General features: G+C 35.4%; 2 protein-coding genes across 2 annotated transcripts in view; one reads left to right on the top strand and one right to left on the bottom strand.

The window, feature by feature from the left end:
- Nucleotides 1-21,108, top strand: part of LOC132014876 (olfactory receptor-like protein OLF3) — a 73,697-nt gene that overhangs the window by 17,639 nt on the left and 34,950 nt on the right. The gene's annotated exons all lie outside the window — the stretch shown is intronic.
- LOC132014875 (olfactory receptor-like protein OLF3) lies at nt 13,389-14,342 on the bottom strand. Its single transcript, XM_059395574.1, has one exon. The coding sequence runs from the start codon at nt 14,340-14,342 to the stop codon at nt 13,389-13,391; it is 954 nt and encodes a 317-aa protein (XP_059251557.1).

Consider the following 21,108-nt stretch of genomic DNA (forward strand, 5'->3'; position numbering starts at 1 on the left):
TTTGGTGAGTGCTGTGAAGTGTGTAAACCTGGTGATTCACAGACCTGTACCCCTGGGGATAAAAATATATGTTTATAAAAAATAAAAATTATATTAAATGAAAAAAAAATAATTAATAAATAAGAAGTGAATTTTCTATGCTCTTGAGTATCCCAATCTATTAAAAAAGACATGTTTTTCCATTTATTTAATATCTGCTCATTTTTTTTCTATGTAGCATTGTTATATAGCTCCGATTAGATTTATGCCCAGGTGTGAAGCTTTGAAAGTCTACTTTAATTAGTAACTTTTAAATTATATAAAAATATAATTGGATTTTATATATTAACTATGTATACATGAAATGACTTTTATGAATGACTGGTGCCATTTCTTCTTATATTTGGTAGAATTCACAGGTGAGGCCATGTGGCCCAAGTGCTCCATGGTAGAAAATTCTTAAATACAGATTTAAAGTTTTAAGTATCTAGGACTATTCTTTTTATTCATGTGTCCATTTGGGTAAGTTTATTTTTCCTAGAAATTTGTCTATTTAATCTAAATATTTATTTCTAAAATTTACTGGCCTACTCATATATGTCAACTAACTAGAATTTAAATAAAAACTTGAACTAAATAAAGTAAAATAAAATAGGGGCACCTGGGTGGCTCAGTCAGTTAAGCATCCAATTCTGGATTTTGGCTCAGGTCATGATATAGTGGTGAGATTGAGCCCCAGGTTGGGCTCCACGCTCAGCGCAGAGTCTGTTTGAGATTCTCTATTCCTCTTACTCTGCTCCTCCCCCTGCTCATGCACACATTAATCTATGCTCTCTCACTCTCTCAAATAACTAAATAAAAATATTTTAGAAACAAATAAAATATAATAAAATTTACTAGCCTAAATTTGTTAATATCTGATTACATATTTTTAATGTATATAGATTCTGTAATGTCCCTCTTTCTTTCCTAACATTATTTATTCTTTCCATTTCTATCTTTTTTATTAGTCTTAGTGATGGGTTATGTTTGCTATAAAATATTTTTAACATCACTTGGTTTAAGGAAAGCAAGAAAGAAGGGGTAGTTTCATCCCTTGGAAAGCATCATTTAATAGATAATAGGTAAAAGAAAAATATTTTCTCCTTTTTGAAGATAAATCTTAAAGATATAAAAGAAGTTAAACATCATTAAAAATTGTCCCAAAATATACATGGAGAGAATAAGAGAATACATAATCCTTCTGAACTATTTTTAGTATAGGACAGAAAATTATTAGGACACTAAAAGAACCATAGCTATTACGTGAGGACCATTTCTAAGGATTTTAGGAAACCTTAAAAATAGGATCACTTACATTGAAGATAGGAAAATGTTCTAAATTTCAAAACCAGAAAGAAATACATATGCCAAGAAAAAAAATATATCAAATATATATTATTATCAAATTCATCTTATCTTCTTTATCAAGAGAAATGCTGGACTGCTGAAAATGGTTTGCGCAATGTCTTTTATGGCTTTGAAATTCAATACATTTCAGTAATGTATTTTATGGCTTTACTGGAAATTCTATCAAATATTAAAAGAACATATGCCTTCAAATTTGCATAAGACTTGCCAGAGAAAAGAAAACCAAGGGATCATGTTTTAATTCATTGTACAAGGTTAGGATGGCCATCATACCAATGTTGATGTGGAAAGTAAAAAGAAAGGAAAATTACACTTTGAGCAGACTCAGGAAAACAGGTAGAAAATTCTCAAAAAAAAAAGCAAACTACATCTATTAATCTATGAAACCCCACCATAATGAAGTCGGTTTTATTCAGGAAGGAAAAGTTGGTTTCATATAAGAAAACAATTGATGTTATTAACTTCATTAATAAATTAAGAGAAGAGAAAAATATTATATGATACTAATAGATACAGAAAATAATTTAAATGTAACATCAACTCATGATTTTAAAAAATAGAGAAGTTACTAATCTGATAAAATATACAGAGAGTAAACATAGTTATTGTGATTATTTTGAAAGTATTCCTTTTAAGTTCAGAAACAAAATAATAATGCTATTTATACTCTTCTCTACTTAACATTATATTGGTGATCCTAACCAATGCAAGAAGATAGTGGAAAAAATATAATAGTGTAAGGATTGAAAAGAAGTAACAATACTACTATTTTATTTTCAGATTATATAGTTTTCTATGTAAAGCACCTAAAATAATCTATAGATAAATTATTACAATTAAAAAAGTAATTAGACATAATTTTTAGATTAAATAAACCAATATCAAAAGTCATCGTGTATTTAGTTTCCAGTGATAATGGAATAACAGGGATGGTATTTTTTTCTCTTACCTTGAACAACTAGAAAACTGAACAAAATATATGAAGCCATGGTTTTCATCCATTGGACAACATGCAGTGCAAGACAGGGATCCCCAAGAGAAGGGAAACAAGTGAGGTGAGCTCCAGGTACCCATGTTCAGCACCTAGAGAGCTTCCAGGCCACAGGATGAGGAGAGGGAGTCAAACCAGAGCTTGCAGTCATCCTAAATTGAAAAGACAGTTCATAATTTGGGACAGAGTACTAAAGAGGAGATACATGAAAAGTTCCCTAATGTGGGGAAGGAAACAGACATTCATGAGGCCCAGAGAACTCCCATCAAAATCAACAAAAGCAGACCTACACCAAGATAGATTGTAATTAAATTTGCAAAATATAGTGATAAAGAAAAAATCTTGAAAGCAGTACGACAAAAGAAGTCATTAACTTAAAAGGAAAAAATCCATAAGGATAGCTAGAGATTTTTCAATAGAAATTTGGCAAGACAGAAGGAAGTGGTATGATATGAACGTGAATATTCTGCAGGCAAGAATACTCGATCTGGCAAGGCTGTCATTCAGAATAGAAAGAGAGATAAAGAATTTCTCAGACAAAAACTAAAGTGCTTGGGTGGCTGAGTAGGTTAAGCCTCTGCCTTCAGATCAGGTCATGATCTCGGGGTCCTGGGATCGAGCCCTGCATCTGGCGCTCTGCTCAGCAGGGAGCCTGCTTCTCCCTCTCTCTGCCTGCCTCTCTGCCTACTTGTGATCTCTCCCTCTCTGTCAATAAATAAATAAAATCTTTTAAAAAAACCAACAACAACACTAAAGGAGTTCATAACCACTAAACTAGCCCTGAAAGAAATATTAAAGGGGAGGGGTACCTGGGCACTCAGTTAGGCATCAGACTCTTGATTTCAGTTCAGCTAATGATGTCAGGGTTGTAAGATCAAGCCCTGCATTGGGCTGTGCCCTGAGTGTGGAGCCTGCTTAAGATTTTCTTTCTCCCTCTCTCTCTGCCCTGACACCCTGCTCATGCTCTCTCTCTCTTTCAGAAGGAAGGAAGAAATGTTAAAGACACCTCTTTGAATGGAAAGGAGAAACCAAAAGTAACAGTGTAAAAGTAGGAAACACAAAAGCAGTAAAAAGGAATATATATTTTTTAAAAAATTAGTCAAGGAACTCAAAATAGGACAAAAAGGATATAAAAAATAATGAAACATACATAAATGTGGGGAGGAGAAAAGAATGGGCTCAAACTTAAATGACCATCCACTTAATATAGGCGGATATTTGCAGAAGAGATTATATACAACCCTAATGGTAACCACATATCAAAAACTAATAAACGTGCAAAGAATAAAGAGGAAGAAATCCAAATATATCACTAAAGAAAATAAGCAAAACATGAAAGAGAGAAATACAAGAAAGGATCAGAGACAATCTCCAGAAACAACCACAAAACAAGCAATAAAATGGCAACAAATACATATCTATCAATGATTACTTTGAATGTAAATGGACTAAATGCTCCAGTTAAAAGTCATAGGGTATCAGAATGGATAAACAAACAAGATCCATCTTTAAGAATTTACCCAAGAAAAAAATCAAAGTATGTATCCACAAAGAGACCTATACATATACCAGTTTAATCCAAAATTGTCAAAATCTGGAAATAACATGAATATCTATCAACTGGTGAATGAATAAACAGATTGTGGTACAACCACATCACTTGGCAATAAAAAAGACATGAGGGGCACCCAGGTGGCTCAGTCAGTTGAGCATCCCTCTCTTGATTCTGGCTCAGGTCGTGATAATCAGGATCACAAGATGGAGCCCCACATCAGGCTCTGTGCTCAGCTCCGAGTGTGCCTGAGATTCTCTCTCTTCCTCTGCCCCTCCCCCCGGCAAGCACTCACTCTCTCTTTCTCTCTCTCTCTCTCAAAAAAAAAAAAAAATAATAATAATAATAAATAATAAAATCTTAAAAAAAAAACAACCATACTGCTGTATACAGCAGTAAGCATGAGTCTTGATAGTATTGCTACGAGTGAAAGAAGATAGGCACAAAAGGTTCATCAATGTTATTGTATTTTTTTTAACATACTGAAAAAGGCAAAATTACAGGCACAGAAATGAGATTAGCAGTTTTCTAGGGCTGGGGGTGAGAAGAGTGCATTGATCACAAACTAGAAAAAGGAAACTTCTGGAAACATTCTATATCTCGTTTATGGTTGTTATAAACTTATGTCACTATATACTTTAATGAATTTTGCTATATGTAAAATATACATCAAGGTGAGTGCTGTGAAGTGTGTAAACCTGTTGATTCACAGACCTGTACCCCTGGGGATAAAAATATATGTTTATCAAAAATAAAAAATTAAAAAAAAAAAAAGAAACATGATTTTAAGAAAGAAAAATGATAAAGGACAAATGAAATAATAGTAGAATGAAAAAAGGATATAAACAAATTCAGTAGACATTCAAAGGAAAATAAACAAAACTATGAATATATTTGTGATAATAAATTTGAAATCATAAATCAAAGGATAAATTTCTGTTAAAATATAACTTAACCAAAAGCTGATGGAATATAGAATATCCTGAAAAAAATCCTAAAGCCTGAGAGAAATAAAACCTATATTAAAGGTATTCCCTCAAAAGTAAGCTACGTGGGGGTGTTCCATCAAATTTCCATAAAACAATTATTTCAATCATACTGCACTCTGGAGCTAAAGTGTGTAATTGTGCATTACACAAGCATAGAGAGATGAGGTAGTAAGAAAATATAACCAACCCCATGCTTTGCTTGGAATGCATGTGCCCTGAAATGGGACTTTTTATCCTGAAGGGATGCCTTTTTCTACTTTGAACAAAGATCATGTTATCTTACGAACTATAAGCCCTGTTATCAACCTTCTACCAACAGTGGAAAGTTGGGTCACATGATGTCTACAATTATTCCATGTCTATAACCCATAAGTTTATGACAATCTATCAAATTATCATCTTTGCATGAAGTGGCACTTCTTCCTAATTTCTATATGCATGTGTCATTCAATCATGCCCTTTCCTTTAAAAAAAATAAGAAAAATCAAGAAATGTAGGGGATTTGTTCAGTCACACTGCCTCCTTCCTCTTAAGTGTCTTCTTATGGACCTCTAAGTGCTCACAGATTACCACAAATCTGACTTTCACTTGATGTCTAGCAAGAGTACTTAGCATTCAGTAAGTGCACATGGAGAGTTCTTACATAGTACTTATAAAATACCTAAATAATAGTTAGATAGTGCTAAATACTTATGATAGCCCTTAGCACAATGGCATCTCTGTAAAATTGCATGTGATGAAAATTTATTTTAAAGACATTTTCTTATCTATAAGACCTTTCTTATCTTTAAGAGACCTTATTTTAAGCTTCAGTAATTTTACAGAAAATAAAATACCAATCAAATTAAATTCTTTGTAGTCTTTCCAAATTCCTTCCTGATATTGGTTTCCTCATATTTTGAGTGGGAATAATAATGCCAGCTCTCCCTACCTTAGTGGATAAAGTATAAAGGAATGGGACTGTAACAGTCATGGCAATAATCTTTCTTGAAGATGAGAATGTTATGGGCTGACTTGGGCCCCCTCCAAATTCATATGTTGAAATCTTAATTCCCAAAAAACTCAGAATGTGACTATATCAGGAAGCGGGGTTTTCAAAGAGGTAATTAAGTTAAAATAAGATCATTAATGTGGACCCTGTTCTAGTATGACTGGTGTCCTTATAAGAAGTGATTAAGAAACAGACACACAGGGAGGGAAGACCATGTGAAGACAAAGGGAAAAGAAACCCACCTACAGAAAGGACAGAAGCCTCATAAGAAATCAACCCTGACCACACTGATCTCAGCCTTCTAGAATCCAGAATTAGAAGAAAATATATTTCTGTTGTTTAAGCCATCCAGTTTGTGGTATTCTGTAATTGCAGTCCTTACAGTGAATTAATAAAAAAAAATAGAATGATATAAAAACACTTCAAAAATTAAAACTCTAACAAAAGTAATATTGCCCAAATTAAAGTGACAAAAAATAATGCTGATGCCCATAGCTTTATGCACTTATTTTTCTCTTAAAGGTTGTTTTCTGTACAAAAGTTTAGAGAGATAGAACACCTTGCCTCTAATTATGCAGGGATTTAGGGATTTAGATCTAGCTAGCTCCAGAATTACCATGCTTTTTTGAATCATAGATTCTGTAGAACACACTATCTTGAAAATGAGCCTGGTGGTGGGTAGTAAGGAAGGCACATATTGCACGAAGCACTGGGTGTTATACATACAAATGAATTTTGGAACAGTACATCAAAAACTAATGATGTATGGTGACTAACTTAATATAATAAAAATGAATAAATAAATACATAAATAAATATAATATTCTTATTTTTGTAATGATTGTTAGTTGATAAATAACAGAAGCATTACATTTAAAATGCCTAACTTTATTAAAAATTTCCATATGACAACATAAGACCTTTGCCCATGATAACATAAAATTCTCTGTTGTATCACAATAAAATCAAGTCAGAATTTTGGTGTTTTAAAAATATTCTTTATTATAGTTACAGCTTTGGCTTTTTAAGAAAAGCAAAGCTAAATAGGATTTATTTTTCAAAAAGTAATGGTAAACTTTTTAAGGTAAACTTATCTGATATATTCATTTTCTGCAGGAAATTGGAGTCATAAATTCACAAGAGTAACATAGCTTTATGGAAGTGATTCCCTCCTAGTCCAGTTTTCTCACCTTTCAGATAAGGTTAAAAAAAAAAAAATCTCTGGAAAGCAGTTGGTTTAGGAAGCCCTGGAAGGTACAGTTTCCCTGTGAGAGCTCTATCTTCTCACCACTAAAAATAATAAAACATTTTATAAGCAGTGTGAAGCAATGTTTCAGAGCACAGCTTCTAGAGCCAGATAACCTGAGTTCCAAAAGAGAAAAGTGAGAGAATCTCAATAACTATTTTGAGTTCACAGACACGTTTCCTCAGGATATTTGTCACAATAAGAAAAATGAAACAGAATCCAAACGCAAATTTAGTTTTAGTAGGCTTTTAAAACTTAAGAAAAGACTTTATTTCTAGCCAAGACAGAGAAACTGGGATTAGATCTACCCTCCCTCCTGAACAACTACACAGTAGGACAATTTTCATTGGGTATGAGGCAATGCAGCATGGTGATCCTTGAAATATGAGAAAGAAATACCATTTTAATGCTAACTAAAAGAAACCTAGAGTTTCAATGTTAATATCAGTCAAAGTAGATTTCAGAGCAAAGAATATTACCAGGGACAAGGAAAGGCATTTCCTAATGATAAAGGATTCAATTAATGGAGAATACAGAATAAGTATAAATATTTAAATGCTTAGCAACAGAGCTTCAAAAGACATAAAGCAAAAACTGATAGAAACCCAAGAGGAAATAAACAACTCTACAATTACAGTTAGAGATTTCAATACTTGTCTCTTAATAATTGATAGAATAAGCATAAGGAATAGAATAGTAAGGCATCAGTAAGGAAATAGAAAACTTGAACATTATCAAACTCAACTTGACATTTATAGAACACTTTATTCAACAATAGTAGAAAATACATTTTTTTCAAGACTGGTGGAACATTTATCAAAATAGAGTATATGATGAGATAAAGCAAGTTTCCGTAAGTCAAAACAATTCAAGTCAACAAAACACGTTAATATCTGGTCAAAGTGCCTCACAACGCTGACAGAGAGCTTAGTTGAGGGAGGGTCACATGCTTCAGGCTAAGACAATTCAAACCCATCTCTGAGACTTTTCTACTGGAGCTGGCCGACAAGCTAGGATTTTGTTTCTCATGTCATAATGTACATCTGGGTACCTCCAAGGTTTCTTTTTCCACCTCTTAGAGGAAATTTCTGAAGCACAGAATAGAATAAGGCCCACAAAAAGATGCAAAACTGAGAGACAGGAGAAAACAAAAAGATAGACTTATTAAAAAAAACAAACAAACAAAACTTGGGATTCTAGATTCACTATTCAGATATCAGTTCATTACACTTAGTTGCTAATTTTGCATATATCAGTTTGTTTTGGATTTTTTATTACTTGAAACTGTAACCGTCTTCACTATAATAGTAACATTATGGCTCTGTGGCTTTTTCTCATCTTCAGCTAAACATTGATCTACAAACAGCTAATATTCCTAGAGGGGTGTCCTTGTTGAAATGTACAATGTCTCTGGAATCAGACAAGTCACATCTGCACTGAATCCAGGCTCTAAGTGTAGATTTCTAATTGTTTGCATTCACACAAGTTACATATACATGAATCCCAACCTCTTCTTCTGTACCATGTGGATACTAATATCCGTATTTTGAGGAAAGATGGCAACACAAACTTATGAAACTTAGAAGGCCTCTAAAACTTAAAATTTGTAAGTGTAGCAAAGGTGCTAGCTAAGACTGCTCTATTCCTTCAAATTTTTGTGAATCTGACTTAAATCCTATATTATATATTTGTGGGAATTCTAACACCCCTTACAAAACTTCCTAGATATTTGAGATCCCAAAAAGTGAATAAGCATGTGTGTAACAGTGCTATCATATAATAGAACCCCACAAGACATAGCCACTTTGTTAAAAAAAAATATGTTGTTATATATATATTATATATTCACATATAAATACATTTATATTAATATACTTATATAAAATATGTATCTATATAAAAACCTATATCTTTATAAAATATATAATATATAAATATAAAAAAATATATGTATTTATATGGAATAGCTGGCCAGATGTTTAGGTTGCTTAGAGGAGCTTGATGAAGTATTACAACATTGCCTTCAGGCACATGGCCAGGAACATAAGAGACTCTCCAGTGACTCAGGTCCCAAGGCAGGATGAACTAACTCAGCAACATCCAATTGTCCATACCCATGAGGTTATAAAAGCCCAAAATAGGTATAGGAACCAGTTGGGCAGAAGAATTTGCTTAGATAGAGTAGGCAAGGTCCAGGAATAGAAACTAAAATAGGCAAAAACAGATGGGGTAGTTTTCAAGTCCACAGCTGATTAACCCGACTATTTGCCTTCTGTCTTTTGTACTTATGATTCACTTGTGAATATTTTTGCCCAAACAAGAAATAGTTCTCTACAGATAAAGCAGCGTTCCTCAATCTTTTATTCACTATTGTTCACCTATGAAAGGGAAGTTCTTAGATATTTTTTAAAAATTTTTATAAACATATAATGTATTATTAGCCCCAAGGGTACAGGTGTGTGAATCACCAGGTTTACATACTTCACAGCACTCACCATAGCACATACCCTCCCCAATGTCCATAATCCCACCACCCTCTCCCTAACCCCTCCTCCCAGCCCCCCTCAGTTTGTTTTGTTAGATTAAGAGTCTCTGATGGTTTGTCTCCCTCCTGATCCCATCTTGTTTCATTGATTCTTTTCCTACCCCCAAACCCCCCACGTTGCATCTCCACTTCCTCATATCAGGGGGATCATATGATAGTTGTCTTTCTCCGATTGACTTATTTTGCTAAGCATAATACCCTTAGATAACTCTTTCTTAACCACTCACTCCCATATAATTTTAACACCGCAGTATAGTACATATCTGTTTATGTGCCATGGCTCTTTGAAGGACCATAAATCAATGCAATAATTAAGATATTTTTATTCCCTCTACAAGGGCCAATTTTTACCCCTTTGGTGATAATATTCCCCCCATTATGAATGAATGAGACAGAATTTTATTTTTGCCTCCAAAAATCAGAGGTCTGTTTTCTAAACACTTTTCTGGTAACTACTCTTGTATCAGAATCTTTACATTGCTTTAGGTGGGCTAGCTAATAGGCCTAAAACATTTTTAGAGGATTGGAGAGGACAGAAAGTAGGGAGAAATGGGAAAGATGCTTTGTTAGAAAAAAAATGATGACTAGCTAACAGTTATCAAGTGCTTTTTATGTGTCAGACATTTTACAAAGTGCTTTACATATAATGTTTCATTCCAACCTCTCAAATTTCTCACTAGCGGTTTATTATTCTTCACATTGTAGAAAATAAAGCTGAGTCTTATTTAAGTATTGTAACTTCTCCAGGATTGCACTTATTTAATATGCTGTTGCATTTTGATGAGGAAGATATAGAAAGCTCAAAGGAGTCAGGGAGTAATGTGCATACAAGTGATCAAAGAAATATTCTAAAGATGAGGGAAAATTATAGTGAAGATCAGATTTCACAGAGAGCAGCCTAACCTAACGACGGAGCAGAAATGACAATCAAACCATATGGACACTCATTTGGTAGTGTGCACCTAATAGGGGCAGGTTTAGATGTTAAAATTTTGGATTTTAATGGAATGGGGGAATAGCTGCTGGTCCCATTTATCAGGATAAGGGACAGTAAAATGAAAGCTTCAGCTTGAATATAAGAGAATGTGCTCACTACAGTCCTGCCACTGTTGTTAAATTATTCAAGAGCTAAGAAGTTATATAAATCAGCCATTAGTACTCAACAGATATCTAAGATGGTGCTCAATGCATGATTCATCTCTTCCATTCACCCATTAGTATGGTGTCCTTAGATCTTGGGTAATTGAACCCAAATGATTATGAGAAATAAGATGCTTTATGAAATGGAAACTGAAATGAGAACTTCATCTTCTCTTAGAAGCCTTCTCCCATATGACCATCATTCCACATCCAGAGGAAAAAAATTCCCCTCTTGTTTCTTTGAATTTCCAGAGCTCCTTCTGTGCATACCTTTTGTTATAATTTTACATATTTTTATACTCATTCTTCTAAAATGCTGTAAAAATTGCAGCCCAGAGCCCAAATGTGGCCTGCTGCCTCTTTTTGTATGGCCCACAAGAAAACAATGTGTTTTACACTCTTATATAGTTGAATCAAAAGAAGAAGAATGTTTTAATAACTTATACAACTCAAATTTCAGTTCATAAATTGAGATTTATTTGTACTAATGCCACTCGTTTTTTATGTGTAGTCTGTAGCTGTCTTAGTGCTGCAATAGTGGAGGAGCTATGAAGGAAACTGTGTGGCCCAAAAAGCCTAAAACATTTGTAATTTGGCCAGTTACAGAAAGTTTCCCAACCTCTGCCCTAGAAGACTATAAATTTCCAGAGGCAATGGGCACATCTAAACACAACTTTGGTGCCCCACAATGCCTATAAGCAGTGTCTTTAACAAAGTTGATGCCAACAAGATGATCATCTGTGACTTTGTTTAGAAAGCTAAGAATAAAGTTGTTCATATCAGAGGGAAAATTTGACCACAATGGCTTTGTAATTGATACTTCATGATATGCCAGATAGTGGCATCCACAGCAAATGGGACACATTATCCTAGACCCCAAATGGGTTTTTAACCTTCATCATTCCTACACCTCTTACTCCTGCCTTTCCTCCTCCACACTCTCAGCAATGGTCACTTCCTCTTGTTTCACAGAGAAAACAGGTTATCAGTGGAAGCCCTCTGACTCCTGATTGCAAACTCCCAAATACAAATCAATCAAATGAGAATTAACACTCAGCAGAGAGACAAAGGGACAGAAAGAGGGTGCCATTTTGAGGTTCTTGAAAAAAGTGAGAAGACCCACAATTATCATATTTTCCTCCATCTCCTACATGTGCTTTGTTTAATCATTTCCTCCCTCTTTTACTTTTTTAAAGTTTCTTGTCAGAGGTGAGGTACACTCACAGATCATACTGGCTTACTAGGTTTAGAAAGGTTGAGTAGGGCCGTGTGTGTGTGTGTGTGTGTGTGTGTGTGTGTGTGTGTTGGGGTGGAGGCATATAAGAAGGCTCTTCATATGGAGACGTGCAAGTAACATCTGCACAGCAGACTGACATATCCAATAACCCAAAATCCACATCAAAGCTACATTATCTTTCATTGATTGTTTTAGGGAACTGCTTTTCTTATATTAACTACATTTTTGATATTTTACACATTTATTACATTACTTATTTGTTTACTTTATTTCTAAAGTCTCAAAGAAAAAGTCTGCTGAATATTTAGAATTAGAATTTTTGTCTTTGAATGAATGCCCATGTATACACAATAAATTAGCAGTAACTGGATCTCAGCTCCTTAGCCAATAATGTCATTGTGTACAAACAACACTTGGTTATATCCTCCCCAGGGTAAAACAAGAGTTTTAGTTGACATTTCTTCACCCAATTATTTCCATTACTCAAGACAGTCTTTATATCCACAGGTAGTGAATGTAGCACAAATAAATATCTTCATCAGCCTTAAGAGCAACATTCTTCTCAGAATAGTGACACATACAATTACTGAATATGGCTACATATACCACACATTTTAAGTGAATCTTCAAATTGAAAATGATTTTGTTCCCAGTGGAAACTTGGTGATCTTTTACAAAATGTGGCTGATTAAAAATTGTGTTCCAAGGTAAGATTCATGAATAGGTCCATAATTACAAACGATGTGACAAATGAAGAGTAAATGGTATTATCTTGGACTACTCTCAGGCCATATGAAAGAAGATTGAGAAAGGGGGAGTTCTTTCTTTTTCTTTTTTCCTCTCTTTTTTAGAATTTATTATTATTTATTTAAATTCAATTAATTAACATACAATATACTATTAGTTTCAGAGGTAGAGTTCAGTGATTCATCAGTCTTATATAAAACCCAGTGCTCATTACGTCACATTTTCTCCTTAATGTCCATCACCCAGTTGTCACATCCACCCATCCCTCTCCCCCTCCAGCAACCCTCAATTTGTTTCCTGTGACTAAGAGTCTCTTATTGTTTGCCAAAGGTGGGAAGTTCTATTACAGCAGTTCTCAACTCCAGTGAATATGCTGCTGTGACATAAAAATAAACCCACACCCCACACCCCAACCCAACCTCCAGCCTCCTACCCAGCATCACCGGTACATAGTCGTCATCTTCTTCCTGGTTGCCAAGGCAATACAGGTAATGCCTGCCATATCTGAGTTAAGTGGGAGAAAACACAGGCAAAGTTACTCTAAGTGATGCTCAGGATTCATCAAGTTGCCAGTTTTGACGTTAGTCCAGAAAATTGCCCTAGTAGTTTCTGCCAGGCCCCCTTAACCTCCTTATTCCTTACACTATAAATCATGGGGTTCAGCATGGGTGTCAACACAGCATAGAAGAGAGAGATCAACTTCTCCTGAAGAACAGAGGGGCTGGAGCGGGGCTGAATATAAGTGAAAATGGCCATGCCATAGCACAGGACAACCACTGTGAGGTGAGAGGCACAGGTGTGGAAGGCTTTCTTTCTTCCCTCTGTGGATCGGATCTTTAGGATGGTGGAGATGATCTGGATGTAGGACAGGAGAACCAGGCAGAAAGGTGTCATCAGCAGAACAATGCTAGAAACCATGATTGCGATCTCATTGGAGGAGGTGTCCACACAGGCCAGCCTGATCACAGCTAAAATTTCACATGATATGTGATCAATATACTTGTTTGTGCACATGGGTAGCTGAAATGTGATGGCAGTATGGATAAGAGAGTTGACAGAACCACTGACCCAGGATGTGAAGGCCAACCTAGTACAGAGGCCTCCATGCATGATGACTGAGTATCTTAGGGGGTTACACACGGCCACATAGCGGTCATAGGCCATCACTGCCAGTAGAACAAACTCAATCCCACCCCAGCCTAGGGAGAAAAATAACTGGGCTGCACAGCTCACAAATGGGATTGCTTTATGTGCTGCAAGAAGATGCACCAACATCTGAGGAATGATGCTTGTGGCATAGGAGACATCAACGAGGGAGAGGTTGGTGAGAAAGAAGTACATGGGAGTGTGGAGTCGGCTGTCCAGTCTGATGAGAAGAATGATGAGGAAGTTCCCCAGCACTGTCACTATGTACATGACTAAGAACAGGACAAAGAGGGAGACCTGTGTGTCCCAGTCATTGGACAGGCCAAGGAGAATAAATTCTCTCACCCATGTCTGGTTATCTGTTCCCATTAAAAAAATGTGAGAATCATTAATCTGCAGAATCAGAGATAACAAAAGTTGTTGAAGCAAAGAACCATTTTAGTGAATACATACTGTATACAATTAGCTAGCCTTCACCAGATGTTTCAGACCATTTATGGGTGAAGATGACAGGCTTTATCCCAACATACCCACTCTGCATCAGAGTCAGGTCAGCACCTTCATAGGAACATGATATGGTCTCAGGGAGACCCATTAAGGCCTGGAGATACTGCAGTGCAATTTTAGGAGCTCACATCTTTACCACCGTACCTCAAATTCTAGGGCAAGGAGAGTTTGGTAGGTGAGAATGGTAGGCAAAATGATAAACAATGAGGAAAATTTGGTTGGAAAGTTTATAAAAGCTACCCCTGACGTATGTCAACTAGACACATCATAATGAAAAGTGTAAACTTATTACAAAATGAAATATTGGGAAAAATCAGGTCCTTGTGCAAGATCTGGAATCAGAGAGAACGTAAATTTCAAAAATGATTTTGTGTCTTAGTTATTTACAACTATGTGATTTGGGTTAGGTGACAAGCTTTTATATATAAAACAAAGGAATATCACCAAACTCACAAGTACTTTTAAGCTCAACTGTAGTTAGTTATGGGGAAAGTACTTTGTGAACAAATACTGGTAATAGTACTACAGTAGTAGCAGTATTAGTAATAACATGACCTCTGTCTTGGGGTAGATAAGGTAGCAAACATGATTTTCTTCATGCATCCTATCCACAAATACAAACCTAAATAAAATTGGAGACAACTGTCCACAGCACTAAGGGCTTAGGAATGGATGAGAGGCTTTGAAGCCTTTTTTTTTTTTTTTTTTAAATTACCTTTGATCCTCTTGGCCTTTAGTTTCTCAGCCTTCAGTGGGATCACAAAGGGAAAGGTATTGCAATGGCATCTTATTCTTTTTATTTTTCTCAATTACTATTATTAATAATTTACCCTCTGTATATGGGCTTAAGAGAAAATGAAGAAGACTTGAAAAAAGGAGGAAGGAAACACAAATGTTTAAGGGCCCTTCTTCATTATCCAAGGCAGAGAAGAAGGTATGAATTCATGTAGATGTACACTGGAATGGGGTTTCCTCCATTTCACTCATTTTTTTTTCATAGAACTATTTTGTTATTATATCTGTTTTGAACATTAAACAAGAATAATTAAAATTTAAAAAATTTTTGAATCACTGCATTTTCACTAACTTTCCTTTTCTTGCAGTGCACAAAAAAAGGAAAATGAGAGCTAAAGGCAGCAAGAGGAATTGAGGGCAGAAACAGCTACCTGCCAATCCCAGGACCCATACAAGTTTCAGGTAAGGGTTGTTGAGCAGGAAAATGAAGACTCTCTATGTTTCAAGTCTCGTTTCTTAAACAATAAAACAGAACAAGTCATTCCAGAAATGCCTTTCTCGTTTGTGATTTAGAAACATATACTTTTATAAATTTCCTTAATTTCCTTCTCAAAATCTGACCTGTTCTTTCAATAGTTCTTTCTTTCCTGCTGTGTCATGAGACTTCCATCTCTACCCTTCACTTTGTTTTTCTTTAATCATGATTAGTCTGAGAAAACATTTACCAGTGTTGATTAATGAACAGTTAAGAGTTAATCCTATTTAGTTTTCTCTCCCCTATAAATTTGTTTGTGTTCTCTTCTCAGTATTTGTTATAACTTTGGCTACTCTACCTTTTTGCCAGGGACCAAATGCTCCTTTAGTATACATTAAAATCTGGGGAAGGAGGTCAGTAAGATGGCAGAATAGGAGGCTCCTGAGGAAGCTTTCTCCTCTCATGGATGCATCAAATAAACACATATATACAGGGATCAAATCCCTCTAAGGGGAACCCAAAAAGTAGTTGAGCAACTCCTACACATAGGATGATTGAGAAAATACCCACATCTTAAAGGGCTGAAGATGCTGAGACATATTAGTGGCACAATCCCCACTATTAGCACAATTCCTTATAACCAGGAGAGAGCTCACAACTCCCAGCTTCTGAGGATAAAATAATAGGACTGCATATCCAGCACCCCAGCTTTTATGGCTGTCACCTGAGGGACTGACTCCCTAGTTCTCTGATCAAACAGAGTCCAGCATTCAAGAGTTCCCCAGGTCCACAAAAAATAAAGAGACACTTATCTTACACATACATGAAAATAAACTCAAAAGTGAATTAAAGACTAAACTGTAAGAGATGCAAACTCCGAGAAGAAATTAGGGGGAAAACATTCTTGATATTGGTCTAGGCAGTGATTCTTTAAAAAATATTGACATCAAAAGCTCGAACAACCAAAGCAAAAGTAAACAAGTGAGACTACATCAATTAAAAATTTTTTCACAGCAAAGGAAACAATCAACAAAATGAAAGGGTAGCCTAGGGATTGGGAGAAAATATTTGCAAACTATATATTTGATAAAGGCTTAATATCCAAACTATACAAAGAATGCATACAACTCAACAGCAAAAACAACAATCAGATTTTGAAAATTAGCAAAGCCCTGAACAGATATTTTTTCAAGAAGACATTCAGATGGCTAACAGATATATGAAAAGATATCTCAGCAACACCAACCATTAGGGAAATATATATCAAAACCATAATGAGATGCCACCTCAAACGTTAGGATGGCTATTAACAAAAAATAAAAAATAACAAGTGTTGACAGGATGTGGAGAAAGGGAGCTCTTATACATGGTTGTGGGAAATGAAAGTTGGTTCAGTCAATATGGAAAATAGAATAGCATTTCCTTAAAAAAAAAATTGAAAATAGAACCACCATGCGATCCAGCAATCCCACTTCTGGTATAAACCTAAAGCAAATGAACTCAGTACCTTGAGTTCCCATGTTCATTGCAGCATTATTCACAATAGCCAAGATATGGAGACAAATTAGTATCTGTTGAATGGTTAAAGAAATTATGATACACGTACATATAATGGAATATTTTTCAGCTTTAAAAAAAAAAAAAAGTCCTGCCATTTGCAACAACATGGATGAACCTGGAGGACATTATGTTAAGTGAAATGAGCCAAAGACAGAAAGAAAAAACCTACATGATCTCACTTATATGTGGAATCTAAAGTGTCAAATATGTAGAACAAGAGAGAAGAATGGTAGTTACCAACAGAAGAGGAAATGGGAAGCTGTTGATTACAGGGTACAAAGTTGCAGTTATTTAGGAAGAATAAGTCTTAAGATCTAATGTGGGTCACGAGGACTATAGGTAGTAATACTTAGAATGGAAATTTGCTAAGAGAATTGATCTTAGGTGTCCACCACACAGAAAAGGTAACTATGTGAGAGTGTATGTTAAGTAACCCTACAATAGTAATCATTTCACTATGTATACGTATGTAAAATCTTCATGTTGTATGCCTTAAATAAATATAATTTTTTTTATTTGTTTGTTTAACTAAAATAGGCAGACAGACAATAAATCCTATTTTACATTTTTGGGTCATATCACACTCATACTTAAAGAATCTCAACTGACACCTCTTTATGTTTTGAGCTTTTATTTGTCTACTCAAAAAAACAATCCATGCTGTCTACTCATAACATCATATTAAACAATAATATATCTCTGTGATTCCTCCTTGGACAAGAGCACCATAAAGGAAGGAATTCCTCATGTTTGTATTTCATGAATTGCAGTAGGTATAGGGTAATTACTTAGGCCATAACTAATAAGACATAATATGTGATATAATATAGATACTATTGAAATAGTCCATGAAAAATTATCTCCTTAAAGCACTGCCACTAATGCTTAAAATCTATTAGCATTATGTTGATCACTGTCCTTTTGGTTAAATGATTTAAAAAGGAAATAATATTTTTTAAATGAAATGATATTAAGTGGGAGTTTTGTATGAAGTACCTAATCTTGTAAACTAGTGTACCAGCTTACACTGACCCTAAAAATAAGTCATGCGAGAGTAGAAAATTGGGGATGCTTTGTTGGCTCAGTCAGTTAGTGTCTGCCTTTGCTCAGGTCATGAGCTCAGGGTCCTGAGATCAAGCGCCATATCAGGATCCCTGTTCTCTCCCAACTTGTTCCATCTCTCTCTCCATCAAATAAATGAAATATTTTTTTAAAAGAGTAGAAAATAGTAAGTTTCATGAATGATACTGAAATTGCAGGAAAAGTCACGTCTGGAGTATGAAGACAAACTTTTTTCATTTAAAGTATTATCATTGTTGGGGAAACCTGGGTAGCTCAGTCAGTGAAGAATCCAACTCTTGATTTTGGCTCAGGTCATGATGTCAGGGTTGATCTCTTGCTAAGCATGGAGTCTGCTTGAGTCTCTCTCCTTCTGCTCCTACCTCCACTTTCTCTCTCTTTTTAAAATAAATAAATAAATCTTTAAAAGTAAATAAATAAATTAAATATTACTCTAGATAAAAGTAGCTCTATTTATCTTCTCATAATTTCCAGTAATTATTAGTTACTGCATATATCAGGATAGAAATGTTCTTATCTCTATGACAAAGAAATAAAAACAAAATAATAGGTAGTTGCATTTCTATACACTGACAATGAGACTGAAGAAAGAGAAATTAAGGAATCAATCCCATTTACAATTGCACCAAAAACTATAAGATACCTAGGAATAAACCTAACCAAAGAGATAAAGGAGCTGTACAGAACACTTGTGAAAGAAATTGAGGAAGGCACAAAGAAATGGAAAAACATTCCATGCTCATGGAATGGAATAACAAACATTGTTAAAATGCTTATGCTACCCAGAGCAATCTACACATTCAATGCAATCCCTATCAAAATATCTTCAACATTTTTCACAGAGCTGGAACAAACAATCCTGAGATTTGTATGGAACCAAAAAATACCCTGAATAGCCAGGGGAATGTTGAAAAAGAAAGACAAAGCTGGGGGCATCACAATGACTTACTTCAAGCTATATTAAAAAGCTGTGAAAGACAGCATGGTACTGGCACAAAGCCAGACATATAGATCAGCGGAACAGAACAGAGCATCCAGAAATGGACCCTTAACTCTATGGTCAACTAATCTTCAATAAGCAGGAAAGAATATCCAAAGAAAAAATGATAGTCTCTTCAACAAATGGTGTTGGGAAAATTGGACAGCCACATGCAAAAGAATAAAACTGAATCATTCTCTTTCACCATACACAAATATAAACTCAAAATAGATAAATGAGCTAAATGTGAGACAGGAGTCCATCAAGATCTTAGAGGAGAACACAGACAGTAACCTCTTTGACCTCAGCTGCTGCAACTTCTTGCAAGACACATCTCTAAAGGTAAGGGAAACAAAAGCAAACATGAACTATTTGTACTTCATCAAAATAAAAAGCTTTTGTACAACAAAGGAAACAAAACTAAAAGGCAACCTCCAGAATGGGAGAAGATATTTGTAAATGACATAACAGATAAAAGGCTGGTATCCAAGATCTATGAAGAACTTATTAAACTCAACATCCAAAAAGCAAATAATCCAGTCAAGAAATGAGCAGAAGACATGAACAGACACTTCTCCAAAGAAGATATGGCCAATAGACACATGAAAAAATATTCCGCATCACTTGCCATCAGGGAAATACAAATCAAAACCACGAGATACCACCTTATACCAGTCAGAATGACTAAAATTAACAAGACAGGGAGCAACAAATGTTAGTGAGGATGTGGATAAAGGGGAACCCTCTTACATCATTGGTGGGGATGCAAGCTGGTACAGCCACTCTGGAAAAGAGTATGGAGGTTCCTCGAGAAGTTAAAAATAGAGCTACCCTATGACCAAGCAATTACACTACTAGGTATTTACCCCAAAGATACAAATATAGTGATCTGAAGGGGGAAAGGGCACCTGTGCCTGAATGTTCACAGCAGCAATGTCCACAATAGCCATACTGTGGAATGACCTAAGATGTCCTTCAACAGATAAATGGATAAGGAAAAGGTGATACACACACACACACACACACACACACACACAGGGAGTAGCAAGCAGAGAGGGAGGGAGAACCAGGCTCTTCACTGAGCAAGGAGCCTGTTTCAGAACTCAATCCCAGAACCCTGGGATCATGACCTGCATCTCAGGCAGACACTCAACCAACTGAGCCACCCAGGTACCTCAAGTTAAATAGATTTCTAATAGTAAATTCTCAGGCTGTAATTTTTAGTAATATCTAGTATTTTGGAGTCTTAAAAATGAGACATCACCCAACTATTACAATAAACTAAAATTCTGAACAGTGGACCTCCCAGATGTGGGACTCTTTCATTCTGACCTCCCTATAGCTCTGCAGTATGCCTGAGATTTTGAAATGTATTGCCCCAAGTAGCAATTCTCAACATAAAGTACCCTTTTAGGATTTACCACATCCTCCACATATTCCTGCTCTAACAGTATGATACAACTTCGAGGAATTATGAGGAACTGCTCATTAAAAATAAGATGAGTAACCTGACCCATACCATAGACAAAAAAAAGAAAGTATGACAGAATTTTTCATGTGTTGGTACACACAGACAGGATCATCACTTCTGATTCTCTAGAGATGTCTTCAGATGCTGCTGTCCACATTTATTAATCAATTTTTAGTTGCATTTAGTTTCCCTTGTTATATTATGAAGCAACACCCCAAAATACTCAATTTTCCCTTGCAATGGAGGAAGTATCCAGGGCTTGACACGCAGGTACATTTACCTATTTAACATTCAGTGACACATTTAATATCCTGCACCAGTGAATGTG

This window comes from Mustela nigripes, chromosome 4 (assembly GCF_022355385.1).
Source record: "Mustela nigripes isolate SB6536 chromosome 4, MUSNIG.SB6536, whole genome shotgun sequence".
Classification (NCBI taxonomy): Eukaryota; Metazoa; Chordata; class Mammalia; order Carnivora; family Mustelidae; genus Mustela; species Mustela nigripes.

Excerpts from the sequence above, each read along its gene's own strand:
- LOC132014875 (XM_059395574.1), bottom strand. The coding sequence starts at position 14,342 with ATGGGAACAGATAACCAGACATGGGTGAGAGAATTTATTCTCCTTGGC.